This window comes from Macrosteles quadrilineatus, unplaced genomic scaffold, assembly GCF_028750875.1.
Source record: "Macrosteles quadrilineatus isolate MER2022 unplaced genomic scaffold, UCM_ALF_1.0 Scaffold_4__1_contigs__length_99947679, whole genome shotgun sequence".
NCBI classification, from domain to species: Eukaryota; Metazoa; Arthropoda; class Insecta; order Hemiptera; family Cicadellidae; genus Macrosteles; species Macrosteles quadrilineatus.
The window spans coordinates 75,411,600-75,428,212 of record NW_026542597.1 but is presented as its reverse complement, the minus strand read 5'-3'; the positions used below and the strand labels follow the sequence as shown (position 1 = coordinate 75,428,212).

At 35.0% G+C, this 16,613-nt stretch overlaps 1 protein-coding gene across 1 annotated transcript; it reads right to left on the bottom strand.

Annotated features, from left to right (window-relative positions):
- Window positions 1–264: 264 nt before the first annotated feature.
- LOC128993060 (uncharacterized) lies at window positions 265–16,578 on the bottom strand. The gene is made up of 4 exons (XM_054416815.1): window positions 15,971–16,578; window positions 2,239–2,463; window positions 1,417–1,714; window positions 265–295 (listed from the first exon to the last, which is right to left on the bottom strand). Exons 1-4 carry the CDS (start codon window positions 16,506–16,508, stop codon window positions 265–267), a joined length of 1,092 nt encoding a protein of 363 aa, XP_054272790.1. The 5' UTR covers window positions 16,509–16,578.
- Window positions 16,579–16,613: the final 35 nt, after the last annotated feature.

The following is a 16,613-nucleotide window of genomic DNA, read 5'->3' as shown; positions in this document are numbered from 1 at the left end:
GTAAAATAATGATTTTTCCCGAGCAAAGCTCGGTCTCCAGGTACTTCGTATAATAAAATAATTCAGTTGGCAAAAATGTGTTTAAACGAATCCAAAGGGAAAGTAAAAATAGGGAAAGAATATACAGATACATTTAATATAAATACCGGAGTGAGACAAGGTGATGGTCTATCGCCATTATTATTCAATATGGCACTAGAAGAAGCTCTCAAGAAAACAAGAAATAGTGAAGGAGGGGCAAGACTTACTGATAAAATAAACCTTCTAGCATTCGCAGATGATGTAGCCATTGTAGCTGAAAACAAAAATAATCTCAAAGTGCTAACAGAAGTACCTACTAATTAAAGAAGCAAGAAAAGTGGGTTTACAAATAAATGAAAACAAAACCAAATACATGAAAATAAGTAGGCAAGATGACGAGGAAGACCACTTAGAAGTATTAAACTATAGGTTCCAGAAAACTTGTATTTTTAAGTATTTGGGAGTGATGATCACAAACAATAATAGAGAAGAAATAGAAATTCAGAGCAGACTCACAGCAGCAGAAAGATCATACTGAAGTTTAATAAAATTATTCAAAAGCAAACTGCTATCAAAAACCACTAAAATAAAAATGTATAAAACTATAGTGCAACCTGTATTGCTATACGGGTCATTACTTTTGAAAACAACATTTTGAGAAGAATTTTTGGACCAGTAAAGTAAAAGAAGGAAATGCATGGAGGATAAGGAAAAATAGAGAGTTAAAAGAATTATATGGTGAACCAGATATTGTGGGAATAGTTAAGAGTAGGAGGTTGAGATGGATGGGCCATATTAACCGTAGAAGTGAGAGAGAGAGATGGTAAAGATGGTACTCAGAGGTATACCAGAAGGAAGGAGACCATTAGGTAGACCAAGAATGCGATGGGTTGATGAGGCAACGAAGGACTAGAGAGGAATGGGAGCAGACTTGGAGCTGGCAGAGGATAGAAGAGCTTGGAGGCACATGGTTGGTGAGGCCAAAAACCACCTAGGTTTCCAATGGCCACAGGAGTAAGAGTAAGTAAGTATATAGATTAGTAAGCCATTGATTACATTGGTATACAGTTATTGCTACTATAATAAATACATTACAGTCATGAGATGCAATGCCAGAGAAGGGTAAGAAGAGATGTTTTATAGTTGTGGGTCTCTATGAGGGAGGTGGGAAGGCATCCGCATCCCCACCCTTACCTTTTAGGTATCTGTAAAAAAACTATTTTCCCCTCTCAAAAAAATTCCCACACTGATTAATTAACGTGGCCATATTATGATTGGCAACCAATTGCAAGCTTGTCACAGTTATGATTTCCTAGGATATAAATATCCTAAGCCAGTAATAAACCAGCTAACCAGTTAATAAACCAGTTTATCTGTATACATCAGTTGCCTTACCAAATACTAGGTCTAGACTCTATGGACCCTGACGCTGAAATAACTTGACAGGCACAATTTGGTTGGACTTCGTCGTAAAAGTACACGTCTTGTAACCTCAACTTGGCAAGAGAGTTTATTGTTTCTTGATAAACTGGTTCAGTAAGATTCAATTTCTCATTGTACACCTTTATGGTAACATTGGTCACAATTGCTAGTGTATGTAAATTTAAAAACAGCATTGGCAAGTGGAAAAAATTCTCTTTCAAATAATAGAGGTCGGATATCAAAATTCCTTTGTAAGCTGTTTTGCAATTTCCTGAAAAAAATTGAAATTGTATAATTATAAAACATTATTTTGACAGAGTATGTGAAAACTATATTTACACTTGGTGAGTAGTATTAGTTATATTGACATAATTGGCTTTAATCATTATTACAACCATGACAAAATTAATTAGATAGTTGTTAATTATCAACATTTCATAAAGTTACATACAAATTTCAAAATTTGAATCTTTTATTATGTGTTCTAATAAAAAAAAATTAAATACACTTTTCACCAACTTGGCTTTTAATCAGGTTTCTGTACAAAAAATAAACTTCACTGCTACATCCTTACATATTTAGTATTATAATGTTCTATAAGTTTATAATCGGTCTATTTTTTTGAAATTCATGTGATACTAATGTAATATTAGAATTGGATACAGAGTGGATCTCACATTGATTTATAAACGACTTGATTTTTTATTCTAATTTAAAAACATGTTTAAAATTCAAAATTAACATTTTGGAATTACTAAAATTTTTCTATTAAATATAACTCATTTAGAAATGTACCTTTGGTATCACACCTGCATTTACCACCTGAACATTTTGTATCAAAGTTTTGGATTTTGTCGCTCGGTCTTAGTCTGATCAATAATTTTGATGGTGTGGTAAGTTCGATAATTTGATTTTCCCCTTCATGAGCGACAGTGATGAAGAAAGGAAATATTTGACCCGCTATCACCTCCAGAGGAAACCACAACTGGACACCGTAAGTGAGTTTACCTGCCAAATTACCTGAAAACAGCAGTTTATACAATTAAAGAGTAAAAGTACTACACAAAGAAATTTCCTTAGCAAAACTTAATTCAATTCAAAATATCTTTATTCACTCAACAATACAACAAAATAACAATTGACAATTAATATACATTACATAGGATACAAGACATAGTTATAACCAATACAAATTGAGAATGAATATTTTCTCGTGTTGAGGAACCATTACAATCTAAAAGACGTACTGGAGAACAAAAACAAATAATACATTATGCTATTATAAAGATTAAACATATATAATGGCAAATTTGTATCAAAACAATTTAAAATTATGAAATAAACGTTTTTTCACAGATTCAAATAAAACATTAAAGTGATAGATAATAACAATAAAAGACAGTGTTAGTGCAATAGATAATTGCATAACAAACATTGAAAAAAGTAAAATTGCGGTATCAGGTATTATTACAGAGATATCTGATCATGATGAACAGATAATTACACTGTTAGATTCAAAATTACAGAAAGAAAAAACAGTTAAAAAAGAGGTAAGAAAATTATCAGATCAAAATATAAAGGCATTTAAAAGAGATCTAATGTTGGAAAATTGGGCTGATATTTAAAACGCATCTCCTGAATATAAATTTGATACTTTTTACTCAATTTTTATGTTTTATTTTAATGTTCACTTTCCAAAATTAATCATACCTTGCAAAAAAAACTACTCTGGCTGGATTTCTCAGGATATTAAAAATAAAAATAATGAAATTATAAAGAATGGCAAAATATCAAGGGAAGGCAACTATGTATCACAAGAAAATGTATCACAAGAAAATGTATCACAAGAAAATGTAAATAGTATTAAATCTAGTTTTAGAAAAATGATTATTCAGGCAAAAAGTAAATATTTCAATGATAAAGTAAAAACCTCTGACAATGTAATCAAAACAACTTGGAGTTTAATTAACAGTGAAGTAGGTGGTAGGCCTACTGCTATAGCTCATGTCCCAAAAATTGAACTAACAAATAAATCAGGGAAACTGGTTAGAGAACCATTGGAAGTATCTAATATTTTTAATGACATTTTTATTAATGCTGTTGAAAGTCAAGTTATTCCTCATTTATCCCAAAACACGATTTATTCAACTCCTACTTCTTTTTCTGACAGTACTTTCAAGTTTAGGACAGTGACTGAAGATGAAATAATTAAAGTAATTTCAAGTAGGCCAAATAAAACTTCTTCGGGATTTGATGAGGTCCCAATGTCTTTGTTAAAATCAATCAAACATGAAATTTCAAAACCGTTAACACATCTAGTAAATTCTTCTTTAATCTGCGGTATATTTCCCAACAAATTAAAAATAGCAAAAGTTATTCCAATTTTTAAGAAAGGTTTAGAAACCGATCCTCTCAATTATCGTCCAGTTTCCCTACTATCAAATTTTTCTAAAATTTTTGAAAAAGTTGTGTACGATCAATTAGTAGATTTTTTAGAGAAAAATAAATTATTTGATGAAGATCAGCATGGGTTTAGAGCTGGAAGGTCAACGACAACCGCTAGTGTAGATTTTGTGACATAAATAATTGAAAGCATAGATAAAAAAAAATAAAACTTTGGGGATCTTTCTAGATCTTACTCACGCTTTTGATAGTGTAAATCATTCAGAATTAATAAAAACATTACAATCCTTAGGAATAAAAAATCGCCAGATAGAATGGTTTAAATCATATCTTAATGATAGGAAGCAATATACTGTCACAAAAGGGCTTAGTACAAAAAATGTTATACAATTTCATAATTCAACAATACAATCTATCAAATACGGAGTACCCCAAGGATCTATCCTAGGACCGCTTCTGTTTTTGTGCTATATCAAGGGGTTACCTAGTTTTATTTCAGGAACAGATAGCAAAGTTTGCCTATATGCAGACGATACAAGCCTTTTGGTGACAGGCAAAACTCTCGAAGCTGTACAAAATTCTTATTCTAACTCTATTAACAAGATTAAAAACTTTTTTAACAGCAAAAATTTACTTTTAAATGAAAATAAAAGTAGTTACATTTCTTTCTGTACAAATAAAAATAAAAACAATGAGACAATTTTGAAGACTAATGCTAAAATTAATAAAGTAAATGATTTAAAATTTTTAGGAATTATTATTGATAACAATTTAAGTTGGGACTCTCATGTCCAGCATGTTGTAGGCAAAATTTCATCAGGCTTGTATGCTCTTCGAAGGATGTCCTATGTCTGTGATCTTTCGGCTCTAAAACTGGTGTATTATGCTTTTGTACATTCATTTATATCATACGGAATTAGTGTGTACGGAGAGACCTCAAAATCAAACCTTAATCAAATACTTCTGTTACAAAAGAAAGCTATTAGATTAATGCTAAGTTTAAATTGGATTGAAAGTGTGAAGTATCATTTTTCTAATTTGGAAATCCTAACAGTGTTTGGAATTTATATATACGAGACAATAAAATATACTAAGCAGCACCATTTACCAAAAATACAGCTAGAACTAAGTAGGCCTACCAGTAATAGATATAATACCAGAAATGCACAATATGTTATACAAAACAGGCATAATTTAGAATTTTATAAAAAAAACACAGTGTATAGAGGCCTTAGATATATAAATTTTTTACCAAAAGATATAAAAAATGAATGTAATAGTAGGAAATTTTATTTTAAACTTAAAAAATACCTAGTAGAAAAAGCAATTTACTCCTTTGAGGAATTTTATAATTTAAAATATTGTGAATAGACAATAAGTACTCACTGGCTCTATTCTTTGTACTTGTACATTCATGAATAAAGGAGATTTTGATTTGATTTGATTTGATTTGTTTTGACAGTACAGAAAAAATCAAAACATGTGTACTTCCATTTGCAACAACTAGGACAATAATGTTTCAACTCCAGGAAAAGTAAAAAGCCACTTCTTTACAAACCTATTTACAAATATTTTACTAGGTGTACAATGCAGTTGTCTGCTTGCAATATTGAGCGGAGCTAGCATATTAATCCAATACTTTTCTAAAGTCGATGCTTCATTCTATTCCTCTTAAATGAGATTAAATACTCTTAGTATCCAATATCAAATGGTATATTTGGTTCACATAAATGTAATGTCACATTAATTTATAATGTCTATTTGCAGTATTCAAAGTCAATTATAGGCCTGGTTCACGTAAATGAATTGTCTACTTGCAGTATCCTAAATCAATGGTACACCTGCTTAACATAAAAGAGAAATCTACTTGCAGTATCTAAGACAATGGTCCATTTGGTTCACATAAATAAGATGTCCATTTGCAGTATCCAAAGTCATAATGGTAGGGTTTCTTCTGGTTCCCTTAAATAAATGGAATGTCTATTTGCAGTATAAAAAATTCAATGATACGTCGGGTTCACATAAACAAATTGTTTACTTCCGGTATCCGAACTCAATGGTACATTATTTGGTTCACAAAAATTATGGAATTGTCTACTTGCAGGATCCAAAGCAATGGTTCATTTGATTCACATAATGGAGTGCCTATTTGCAGTATCCAAAGTCAATGGTACAACTGGTCCATGTCAATGGAATGTCTACTTGCAGTATCCAAACTCAGTGGTATCTTTGGTTCACATTAATGGAATTCCTAATTAGAGTTTCTATTCAAAGTCTGCATTATTGACACGTCTAGTTCACATAAAATGCAAAGTCTACTTGCAGTATCCAAACTCAATTGTAGGCCTATATTTGGTTCACATAAATGGAATGGCTATTTGGATTAATTAAAGTCAATTTTGCATCAGCCTTATTCCGGTGACCATAATTATTGGTTATTCATTTTGTACTAAATTATGCTGAATTATATCATTATATTAATTTAGATTGTGCTTCCCTTTTCCTCTGTACGGTATGTGTATTTTGTGCTATTTAGATAATTCGCTAACATATGTTACGTCTCTTGTTTACTATTTTATTGTTATCCTGCAAATAATGTCTTGGCAACCAATTAACCCATAAGGCCCAGGTTAAATTTCCAAAAGTTTAAATTCAGGTAGAGAAAAACCCTGTGGTCCGATTAGCACCATTTCAGATTTATACCTTTCCATTGTTGGTTACTATAATTGTGCTGAATTTGGTGTGATCGCTTCAGCCGTTTAGGAAGAGTATTTGTAAAGCAAAAGCAGGAGTGTAGTAAAGAGCTTCACTCGATTCGCTTCGCTCCGCTCAATTATTATTACCTCTTGTATGTAGAATTTGCTTTGCTCTATTTTTCTTCAATGTCTTTGTTACATATGTTATTAAGATTCACAGATGTTCAGAATTATTTATTATTATGTTTGTTTAATTCAATGTTATTGTTTAGTTCAATGCTAACATTATGAAATGATTTAATTGAGTTTTATACAGTTCTTGTTAATAGAACCAGATTAATGGTGAAAGAGATGAATGATGAAGTCCTAAGTCTTGAAATTATTACTTGAAGTTCAGCTGAAAAACGAGTGTTACTGCCCCAATTAAGCTTAGAACCATCAGAAGGAAACTTTCCTCTAAAATTCAAACGTCGACAGTTCCCATGATTGTCGAATCGCTTTTGCCATGACTATTATAAAATTAAAGGACAGACACTTGAAAAGTTGGTCTTTATCTGCTAGAGCTGCATCCCCTGCTTTCAGCATGGGGAATTGTACGTAGCAATGTCAAGATGCCGCGCTTTTTATGATCTAAAAATAATAGATGAGTGAACGAATCTATGTATCGTGTATAGCGGAGTCGGAGAAAAGTTGTCCGCTGGAGTATGTGTGTGTGTGTGTGTGTGTGTGTGTGTGTGTGTGTTCGCACCTAAAACCATAGACAAAAAGAATGAAATATAGACTGTCAGCCGTGCTGCGGTTGCCATGGTTACCATAGGTTCCGGCGCACACCGCCGTAGTTTACGTAGCGCGTATGCCGTAACTACCGTGGTGCTCCAAGCGGTGTGCGCTAGAACCTATGGTAACCGCAGCACAGCTGACGGTCTATATTTAATTCTTTTTGTCTATGCTAAAACTCAAGAACCGTTGCACTTATAGCGTTCAAATTTTGCACAAATAGTTATTACACCAGTGTAAAGACATCATTAAAATTCTAGACGATTCCGCTCAGTAGTAATTATAAAATACTTAAAAAACATTTTTAAATTTGTCCCATAAGAATAACATTAGGAGCTACCTTCTTCTTCTTTTTATTTGTTTACGTTTTGCGACCAACAATTTTGTTGTCTACTTAAGATAGAGAGAACAACTTTTACTCTAAGCTCTTTCATTCATGGAGTAAACAGTTTGGCTTATATGAATATATATCATTATAATTTCACAGCTTTCAGAATAATCTTCTAATATATAAAATTCTCGTGTCACAGTGTTTGTCTGCAAACTCCTCCGGAACGACTTCACCGATCGTTATGAAATTTGGTGTGTAAATTCTGTAGGTATGCGAATCGGAAGTAAACTATTTCCCGTTTCGAAATTCTTAAAAGGGCTCCGCCCCAGTGGCTCTGGAGTTTCCGATGTTAACCTTATGAGAAATGGAATTAATGAATCTTAACAGCTGTTTCAATTAAACAAGTTGGTTCTGTTCTATGATGTTCAATAGCATTAAAGTTACAAGGATTACCAACAGGGTGCAGCACTATTATTTCTTTAACATTTATGACAACAGCTAATTTGCAACCAAAAGGTGAGTGAGCGTAGCGAACGAACTTCAACCTGGAGGCGAGTGAGCGTAGCGAACGAGCTAACTTGAAGGCAAGTGAGCGCAGCGAACGAGCTCCAACCTAAAGGTGAGTGAGCGTAGCGAACGAGCTCCAACCCAAAGGTGAGTGAGCGTAGCGAACGAACTTCAACCAGGACGTGATTGAGCGATGCGAACGAGATCATCTTGAAAATTAAACGTAACGGTACTTTCTTTCCATCGGTCTGTCTTAGGGGAAACCTATAACTAAGGCGATACGAAGTTGGCCGGGTCAGCTAGTCCTTATATATAATACGTGAAGGCGATTTCTACAAAACACTACTCCTCCGTTAATAATGGACGGATTTTTACAAACGACGTGTCAAAATAAAGTATTTTTTGTGTAGACACCCCCTTTCACCAATTCCTGTAATAAAAATCCTCGGGCTTTGTCCCACAGGCCATCAAAGTTGGAGTTTCTCCTATAAGATTAACATGGGGGAATCTAAATATTTAATTGGAAATTTTGTCCCCACTAATTTGAGAGAACGGCTGGGCGTAGAAACTCGGTAGAGGTGTCCAAAGAAAGGTCTTGGTCTATAGATGAGTTATCAAAACAAAAACTTAGAAAAATCCCGTAAGACTCCACCCCAGAAACCTTAAAGATCCCTCCACAGAGTTGTTTACATTTTGGCCATGTGAATAATACTTTTAAATGAAACAGCTGTTCGGTTTTAAATTGTATTTCAAACAACACACATTTATTGGGAGTTACTGAATTCTACCAAATAAGTATTTGCAATGTTATTTTCTGATTTTAAAATTGAATTTCTTCTTTATAATGTCATGTTTTGCAATATAACGTTCCATTACGAAATCAGTGGAAAATCCTTTTATCACAGCAATTCTTAAATTATTTCTTATTGAACTATCTTATATCTATTGTACGGGTTGGTGTCTGCCTTTTTCACCACTTTTGCCTACATTTTATCATATTAAATACACATATCAAATATTTATGTAGAAATATCTGCTCTTATTGTGTCTAATAAAATCCAAACATAGAAACCTTGCCTAAAATGGTACCCATCTTGACAAATTATTTGCACCTGCCTATATTACGGACTTTGGCGCACTGGTTTGGTAACATTATTGAAAATAACACGACATTTTGGCTGTAAAATATGGTACAATAAAGAGAAAATAGGCCTACTATTTAAGCAGCTACTGTCTTGACAGAAAGGTCATATTCCTTTTAAACTAGATCACATAATCCTTTATAAGATACCGTACGTTGATTAACAATATGTAAACGTCAATATATACGTAACAGCCAATTTACAGTATCTTTGCTTTTTGGAAATGTCCCATTGCTATGTCATTTGCATTCTTTGTTGCCATGAAGCTGCAAGACCATATGAACTAGGAGGCCCCTAACAGTTCAAGAATAAAAGCCACCCCTTCACTTCAAGTATTCCACTACACCTAACATTCCGTAGAGAGATTATATTGACAACTTTATGTTATTGATAAGGCTGAGACAACTAACTGACATCCCCCATGTCAAGGAATCCCAGCTTTAACAGTAACCCCACAATCAATTTCCAAAACTATGCTAGAGGGTTCACACATTGGCACAGAAGTACGATATGAACTGACGCGACGTGATGAAGGAAAAATCAATCTTACACTGTAACGGATTAACGGATATACCTCCCTTTGAAGTTAGAATATGTCTTCCCAAAAATATTTTCTTTTCAAATAAAATCATATTACACTGATGAAATCACGGAAGTGTTAAACTACAAAAGATCCACCGATACGATTTTAATACTATTTAAAGGTTCTTCCAAAGGACGAGATAGCCTACCATATAACATACTAATAATAACTCCTATGACGTACGGTATGGGGAATATTTTATTCATTGAATGATCAACAAATTTGGCAACTAACGCAATTAATATTATTATTATTTTTACACTTATTACTCTTTAAACAATGCTAAATGCTCAAAATATGTATACTGTATTTCACCCAATTTATCGCAGTTAGATGAATTAACGTAAGCCTTGAAAGTAACCGTCGATTTCGACGGGTTTCCCCTAGTGTTATTTAAACTAATTAAATCTCACAACTTTCATAATAATAAATTGAACTTAACAATATTAGTCGGCAGTTATATACCGTTTATGTTCAGTATTAAAATTTCGCCTTTTAATTAAAAGTATATAGGTATGTATGTATTTAGAACAAAGCAGCTTTTTACATTATTCAATTTAATGTTGGCATTGAATATTAAATATTCAAAAATGTTGGTATATTTTTATACTAAAATGCTATGCGAAGGGGGGGGGGGGAACAGGTCCCCGACGTAGAGAGTAGCAAAGAAAGCGGAAAGGTGAGCAGTGAAAAGAAAGGAGTACGGAAACCCTTTATGACTGCTAAATTAACGTATCTGTAATACTTAAATGCTATGGAAAGATAGGGAAACAGGTCTACGATGTAGGAAGTAGTGAAGGAAATAGTGAAGGAAGTAGTCAAGGCGAGCGCTGCGGAGTGTGGGGGGCCTTTATGACAGTTAGAATAATGTATCTGCAATTCTAAATATGCTATGGGAAGGGAGAGAAACAGGTCCACGATGTAGGAAGTGGTGAAGGAAGTAGTCAAAGTGAGCAGTCCGGAGTGTGGGAAGCCTTTGTGACAATTAGAATAATGTATCTGCAATTCTAAAAATGCTATGGGAAGGGAGGGAAACAGGTTCACGACGTAAGAAGCGGTAAAGGAAGTAGTCAAGGCGAGCAGTCCGGAGTGTAGAAACCCTTTGTGGCAGTTAGATTAATATAACTGCAATTCTAAATTCCAATAGGAAGGGAAGGAAACAGGTCCACGACGTCGGAAGCGGTGATGGAAGTAGTCAAGGCGAGCAGTCCGGAGTGTAGAAACCCTTTGTGACAGTTAGATTAATATACCTGCAATACTAAAATGCTATAGGAAGGGAGGGAAACAGGTCCACGCACGACAAAGGAAGCGGTGATGGAAGTAGTCAAGGCTAGCAGTCCGGAGAGTAGAAACCCTTTTGACAGTTAGATTAATATACCTGCAATACTAAAATGCTATGGGAAGGGAGGGAAACAGGTCCACGACGTAGGAAGTGGTAATGGAAGTAGTTGAGGCGAGCATTCTGGAGTGTAAAAACCCTTTGTGATAGTTAGATTAATGTAACTGCAATTCTAAAATGCTATCGGAAGGGAGGGAAACAGGTCCACGACGAAGGAAGCGGTGATGGAAGTAGTCAAGGCGAGCAGTCCGGAGAGTAGAAACCCTTTTGACAGTTAGATTAATATACGTGCAATACTAAAATGCTATAGGAAGGGAGGGAAACAGGTCCACGATGTAGGAAGTGGTAATGGAAGTAGTCGAGGCGAGCAGTCTGGAGTGTAGAAACCCTTTTGACAGTTAGATTAATATAAACTGTATGGTCACAACACAACAGCTGTATGGTCGCTGTGGTGTGGGTGACTGTATGGTCTCCGTTCCAAGTTGGCCATATTAATTCCTTGGAAATGGTTCAAAAGCGCTTCCTTCGCCTGGTTGGTGTTAGAGCAGGGATTCGCTATACGGATGTTAATACTGATCATATTGCAGCTCAACTACAATTGCTGCCGCTCTTATCAAGACGAACTGCATTGGATCTGATTTTCCTGTACAAAATTGTCAACTACCTGGTGGACTGCCCCGAGATTCTTCAGATGTTGAACTTCCAGGTCCCTCAGAGAACACGGCTACAGAACGTTTTTGCCAAGCTGCACTACCCTACCTCATACATGTACCATAGTCCTGTACCTCGCCTGATGCGTCTCGGAAACAACGCCCATCTGGAGTTCTTCGGAGTTTGTCCTACTGCCTTCAGAAGAGATGCATTTTTGAGTGTTGTGAGCCTAGCGTGTAGTGAGTCAATGTAATGTTGCACCTTGAATTTTTATTTTTTTTGAATTTTTATTTTTTTAATCATGACCATGCTTGGTCTAATTATACATCACCTCTCATTCATGTCGATCCTGTTATTGTGTTTGTCTTGGTCAGAGCTACTTATTACCATTGTATGCACTATTATTATTATTGTTATTATGTCTTGTTATTATGTATCGTATGCATCTTGTGTCTCATTCTCAGTTGTATCTCTTTGCTCGTTAACCATCTGTACTTTTACTTGCAATGCTAGCTTCTTTCTTTTTTGGTTTGTCCAGAGTCTGATTTTTACTCACTATTGTATGGCACTATTTATTAATATTATTACATGTCTTGCTATTATGATTTGTATGCATCTTGTTTCTCTTTCAGTATTATTATTATGCCTTTCGCACGTCACCTGATATCCTCTTGCATATATTTTTGTAATGCTAGCTTCTTTTGTTCATAGTCCACCTGTTACTAATTTTGTATGTTCTATTCAGTAGTATTACTATCCTTATGCATCTTGTATTCACCTATTGTATTATTTAGTATTTATTATTGCTTGTGGTATTATTTAGTATTTGTTATTGCTTGTTATCTCCCGTATGTAATGGCATTATTGTTCAATGGCTTCTGCCGTGAATAAACGAATTGAATTGAATTGAATTGAATATACCTGCAATACTAAAATGCTATGGGAAGGGAGGGAAACAGGTCCACGACGTAGGAAGCGGTGAAGGTTGTAGTCAATGTGAGCAGTCCGGATTGTGGGAACCCTTTGTGAAAGTTAAATTAATCTATTTGAAATTCTAAAATGCTCTAGGAAGGGAGGGAAACAGGTCCACGACGTAGGAAGTGGTGAAGGATGTAGTCAAGGTGAACAGTCCGGAGTGTGGGAACCCTTTGTGAAAGTTAGATTAACGTATCTGCAATGATAAATGCTATGAGAAGAGAGGGAAACAGGAAATACGTTACGTATATTACCAATGACTTTGGTTAATTAATGGACGAGAAGTTAGGATTGTTGTTGACTGAGATTTGGTTTTTTTTAAGAGGTTGGTCCAGCCTCTTTTAACCTTGCCCGTGCGTGGATCGTTTACAGCAAAGCAATTGGTGAGCCGGTACAGTACAAAGGTGAACTGTGCTGATAAAATTTAGTGGCAGTGACCAGGATCCGAACTCACGACATCGCTGCCTTGGGCCCGAAGTTCGCGTGACGCTACCGACTTGAGTCACCGACTCACCATTATTTGCCCCGACTCATGGGTTGATTTGCCCATTGCCCATACAAATAACATTATTGTGTACACCAGTGACACCGGTAAGTGTGCTAGGTGTGGGTAAACTCTTTCATTATTGCGCTCATGTTCACTCATCCTGTTACACGCAGAATAAGCGTACTACTAGTGGTAAATAACAACGAAACCAAGGTCATCTGGCTGAAGACGTTAGAGTGTTTACAAAAAACATAGTATGTGAAGAGTTTCTTATTTAACATTTTAAAAGTAAGATGAACATTTTAACTGGTCTGTCAGTCAGTATTCTAAGCCTACTCTGTTAAAACCTTTATTAAAACAGTATTGAGCTTAAGATTTTTATTTATGGTTAATTAAAAGCTAAGCGCTTAAAAGTTCTTCCTTTTTTTCGTATTGATAAGTTAAAAGGTAATTAAAAATTTTTAATGATTTTTAAATACTGTATAGTTAATATTATTAACTGGAAACAACTAGTTTTATTAAAAATTTGGTAACGTTCTGACTTTTTGTTTACAATATACGAATTATCAAAGTCACGAGATCGTTTTTGAAACTCTTAAAACAGCGCTCCTTTTTATTCTGACTGTCATATTGATTTTTATAAAAGAGTTAACAATATTAGTTTTTAGATTAATACAAAGAATAAAACTATGAACATTTAAATGTACTCCTTGTTTTCTAAGTTTAGGAACTTTTCTGTACACCTCCAAACTTGAATATCTAAACTTTATTAAAAGTGAGATTGGAGGCAGAATCCGCATGGTGCGGCGCGGCAGGAAGCCCCTATCGTACAATATAAGTTACATTACAACCAAACTACATCAGCTAAAAATGTAATTAAAAAAATCTGCGTCGACTTCTGTATCGAACATCAGTAGTATAAACTATAGTACCGTAAACACAGAACCGTTTATGAACCGTTTACACAGAATGAATTATAGCACTATAGGTATTACTTCAGTGGTCATTCCCAATAGGGTGGTTTGGTTAGTGAAGGGAGGTGAAAAATGTATGCCGTCACGTAGCGGTGAGGGTGGTGACTCACGGTCGCAGGTAGAGACTCGTAGCGAAGTTGGTAGCGATTGTCAGTGGTGGCGATTAACAGGTATTCAGCTACAGTTGCCTAAATGCTAGTTATTTGGTCAGGGGGTAGAATTCCAGTTTTCATTGCTAATCTAATTTATCACGCTCAGTCAATTTCCAATAGACTTCCAAATCTGCGGGGGTAAAATTCCGCCCGCGAACAAACTTTAGAGCACTCAGGTTACTACGTCATGGTGACGTCAGCTTTGCCCAGGGGGTAAAATTCCAGGGGGATAAAATTCCAGCGACCCATTTTAATAACCAGACCTAGTGTCTATAACATTATTATTTAATTTACACTGTGCTGGTGCTGGAGTAGTGTGTATAATACTTGGTGTATACCTATAACAGAAGAATACCAATATCTAAAGTTATATATTTATTACATTTATGTTTTCAGTTAATAAAACACTTCATCCTTTAAAGGAAGTTAAATATAAAATTACTAACCTCTTAAAAAAAGTTACTGTTTTGAAAGGATATAATAAGATTTCAAAAACAGATCTAATTGTTTTCTTTCCTTTATCCATAAGGCACTGCTTAATGAGAACGATAAATTTATTTTCCCTGAGGCACTGTTCTAACGCAATGGGCATACCATCAATAAATACAATTAAATCACTTAATGGGGAGGAAAACCATGCAAACACGACAAGGAAAACCATTTGTTGAGGCAGCTCAAGAATCTGCCTCTTATAAATGTAATATAAAATTTGAAGTTTGAATCTCAAAGTATCCTGTGAGATTTCATGCACCTCGTTATTCAACGAACAGCATTGGTCGTTTCCACACATCAGGTTCTTACATCCATGATTTTCCCCAGAAATAGTACCGTATCTATTTACAGACTGATATTATGGACTTTAAAATGGCGTTTAATAAAGACAAGCAGGCGTTTGTTGGACGCGCCCTGCCGTCTACAATGCCACACGTGTGTCTTTCTATATGTTGTGTTAGTGGCAAATGTGTTAACGCAATAAAAAGGTTTAAATTACCTCCCTGTATCCGTCAAGTGATCCTAGATTGTAGTTAGTTGACTATAGCTGTTTCGTGTTCAGATCAAACACATCTTCAAGTCAAATGTTAATTTGATTTATTCCATGGAATGGTCGTCAAGAGGTTTAAAGTTCACAAATAACACTTGCAAGTAGGCCTACACAAAAAATTAAACATTAATTGGACGAAACACTAATACGAAAAAACGCGTAATTTAAAAAAGACATGACACGTGCGGCGCCGGTGGAAGGTAGGCCATGGACTGATATGTTGGTTTACTAGCACGACCGCCCCAAAGCGAACATATCAGAGTACATGTCAGGAATCAGGATATATTCAGGATATATATATCAGTTTAAATTAGTTTTCGATTGCAATATTTTCTAAACAACTAGCCTAAGTTTTATGTTTAGATTTAAAACCAGGAAAATTAGGTAGGTACCGTACTAGGAAAATAAAACTAAGTAAGTTTGTTGTAATGACACGACATTACAAAACAAGATAAGTTAAGACATTACCAGCTTTCTTTTCGCAATTCTTCCCGTAGTATTCCTTCGTACAAAAGCAGGTGTATGAATAATACGTCTTGACACATGTCCCCAGGTTTTGGCACGGCGAACTCTTGCAGTGGTCTTTAATGACACATTTAATGTCGGCTGATTCAGTAATTCCTTTTCTTGCTCTGATTTTTCTTGGTTCAATCGCGTGCAAACTATGAAAGTGGCATTTGTACACCTCACCTTTTGCACCCCACAATTTTGTTGAGAAGCTTCCATAAGTGTAATGTTCCATAGGACTAGCGCAAAATGCACAACCCATTGGACAAAAGATGCAGCTAGGCGAGACAACGGGTTTCATGTAATTTATTTTACACCTCATTATGTGGAAACGATCTTTGTCTATATGAAGGTTGTAGCATTCGTAGTTTGTGTCGTAGAAGTACTTTGATACGTCGTACGTCACTTTGTCTTTGAATTTGAAACCGTTGGTCCGCAACACTTTGATGAACAATATTTGGCAAAGGCATAGTATAACAACAGTGCGAGCTGCAGACATTGTACAAACTTGTAAACCACAATAATAGGCCACTGTAGTAACGAACAAAATGAAATTATTTCATAATGGTTTGTTCAAGTGTTGAACACAGTAAAAATCCAAACA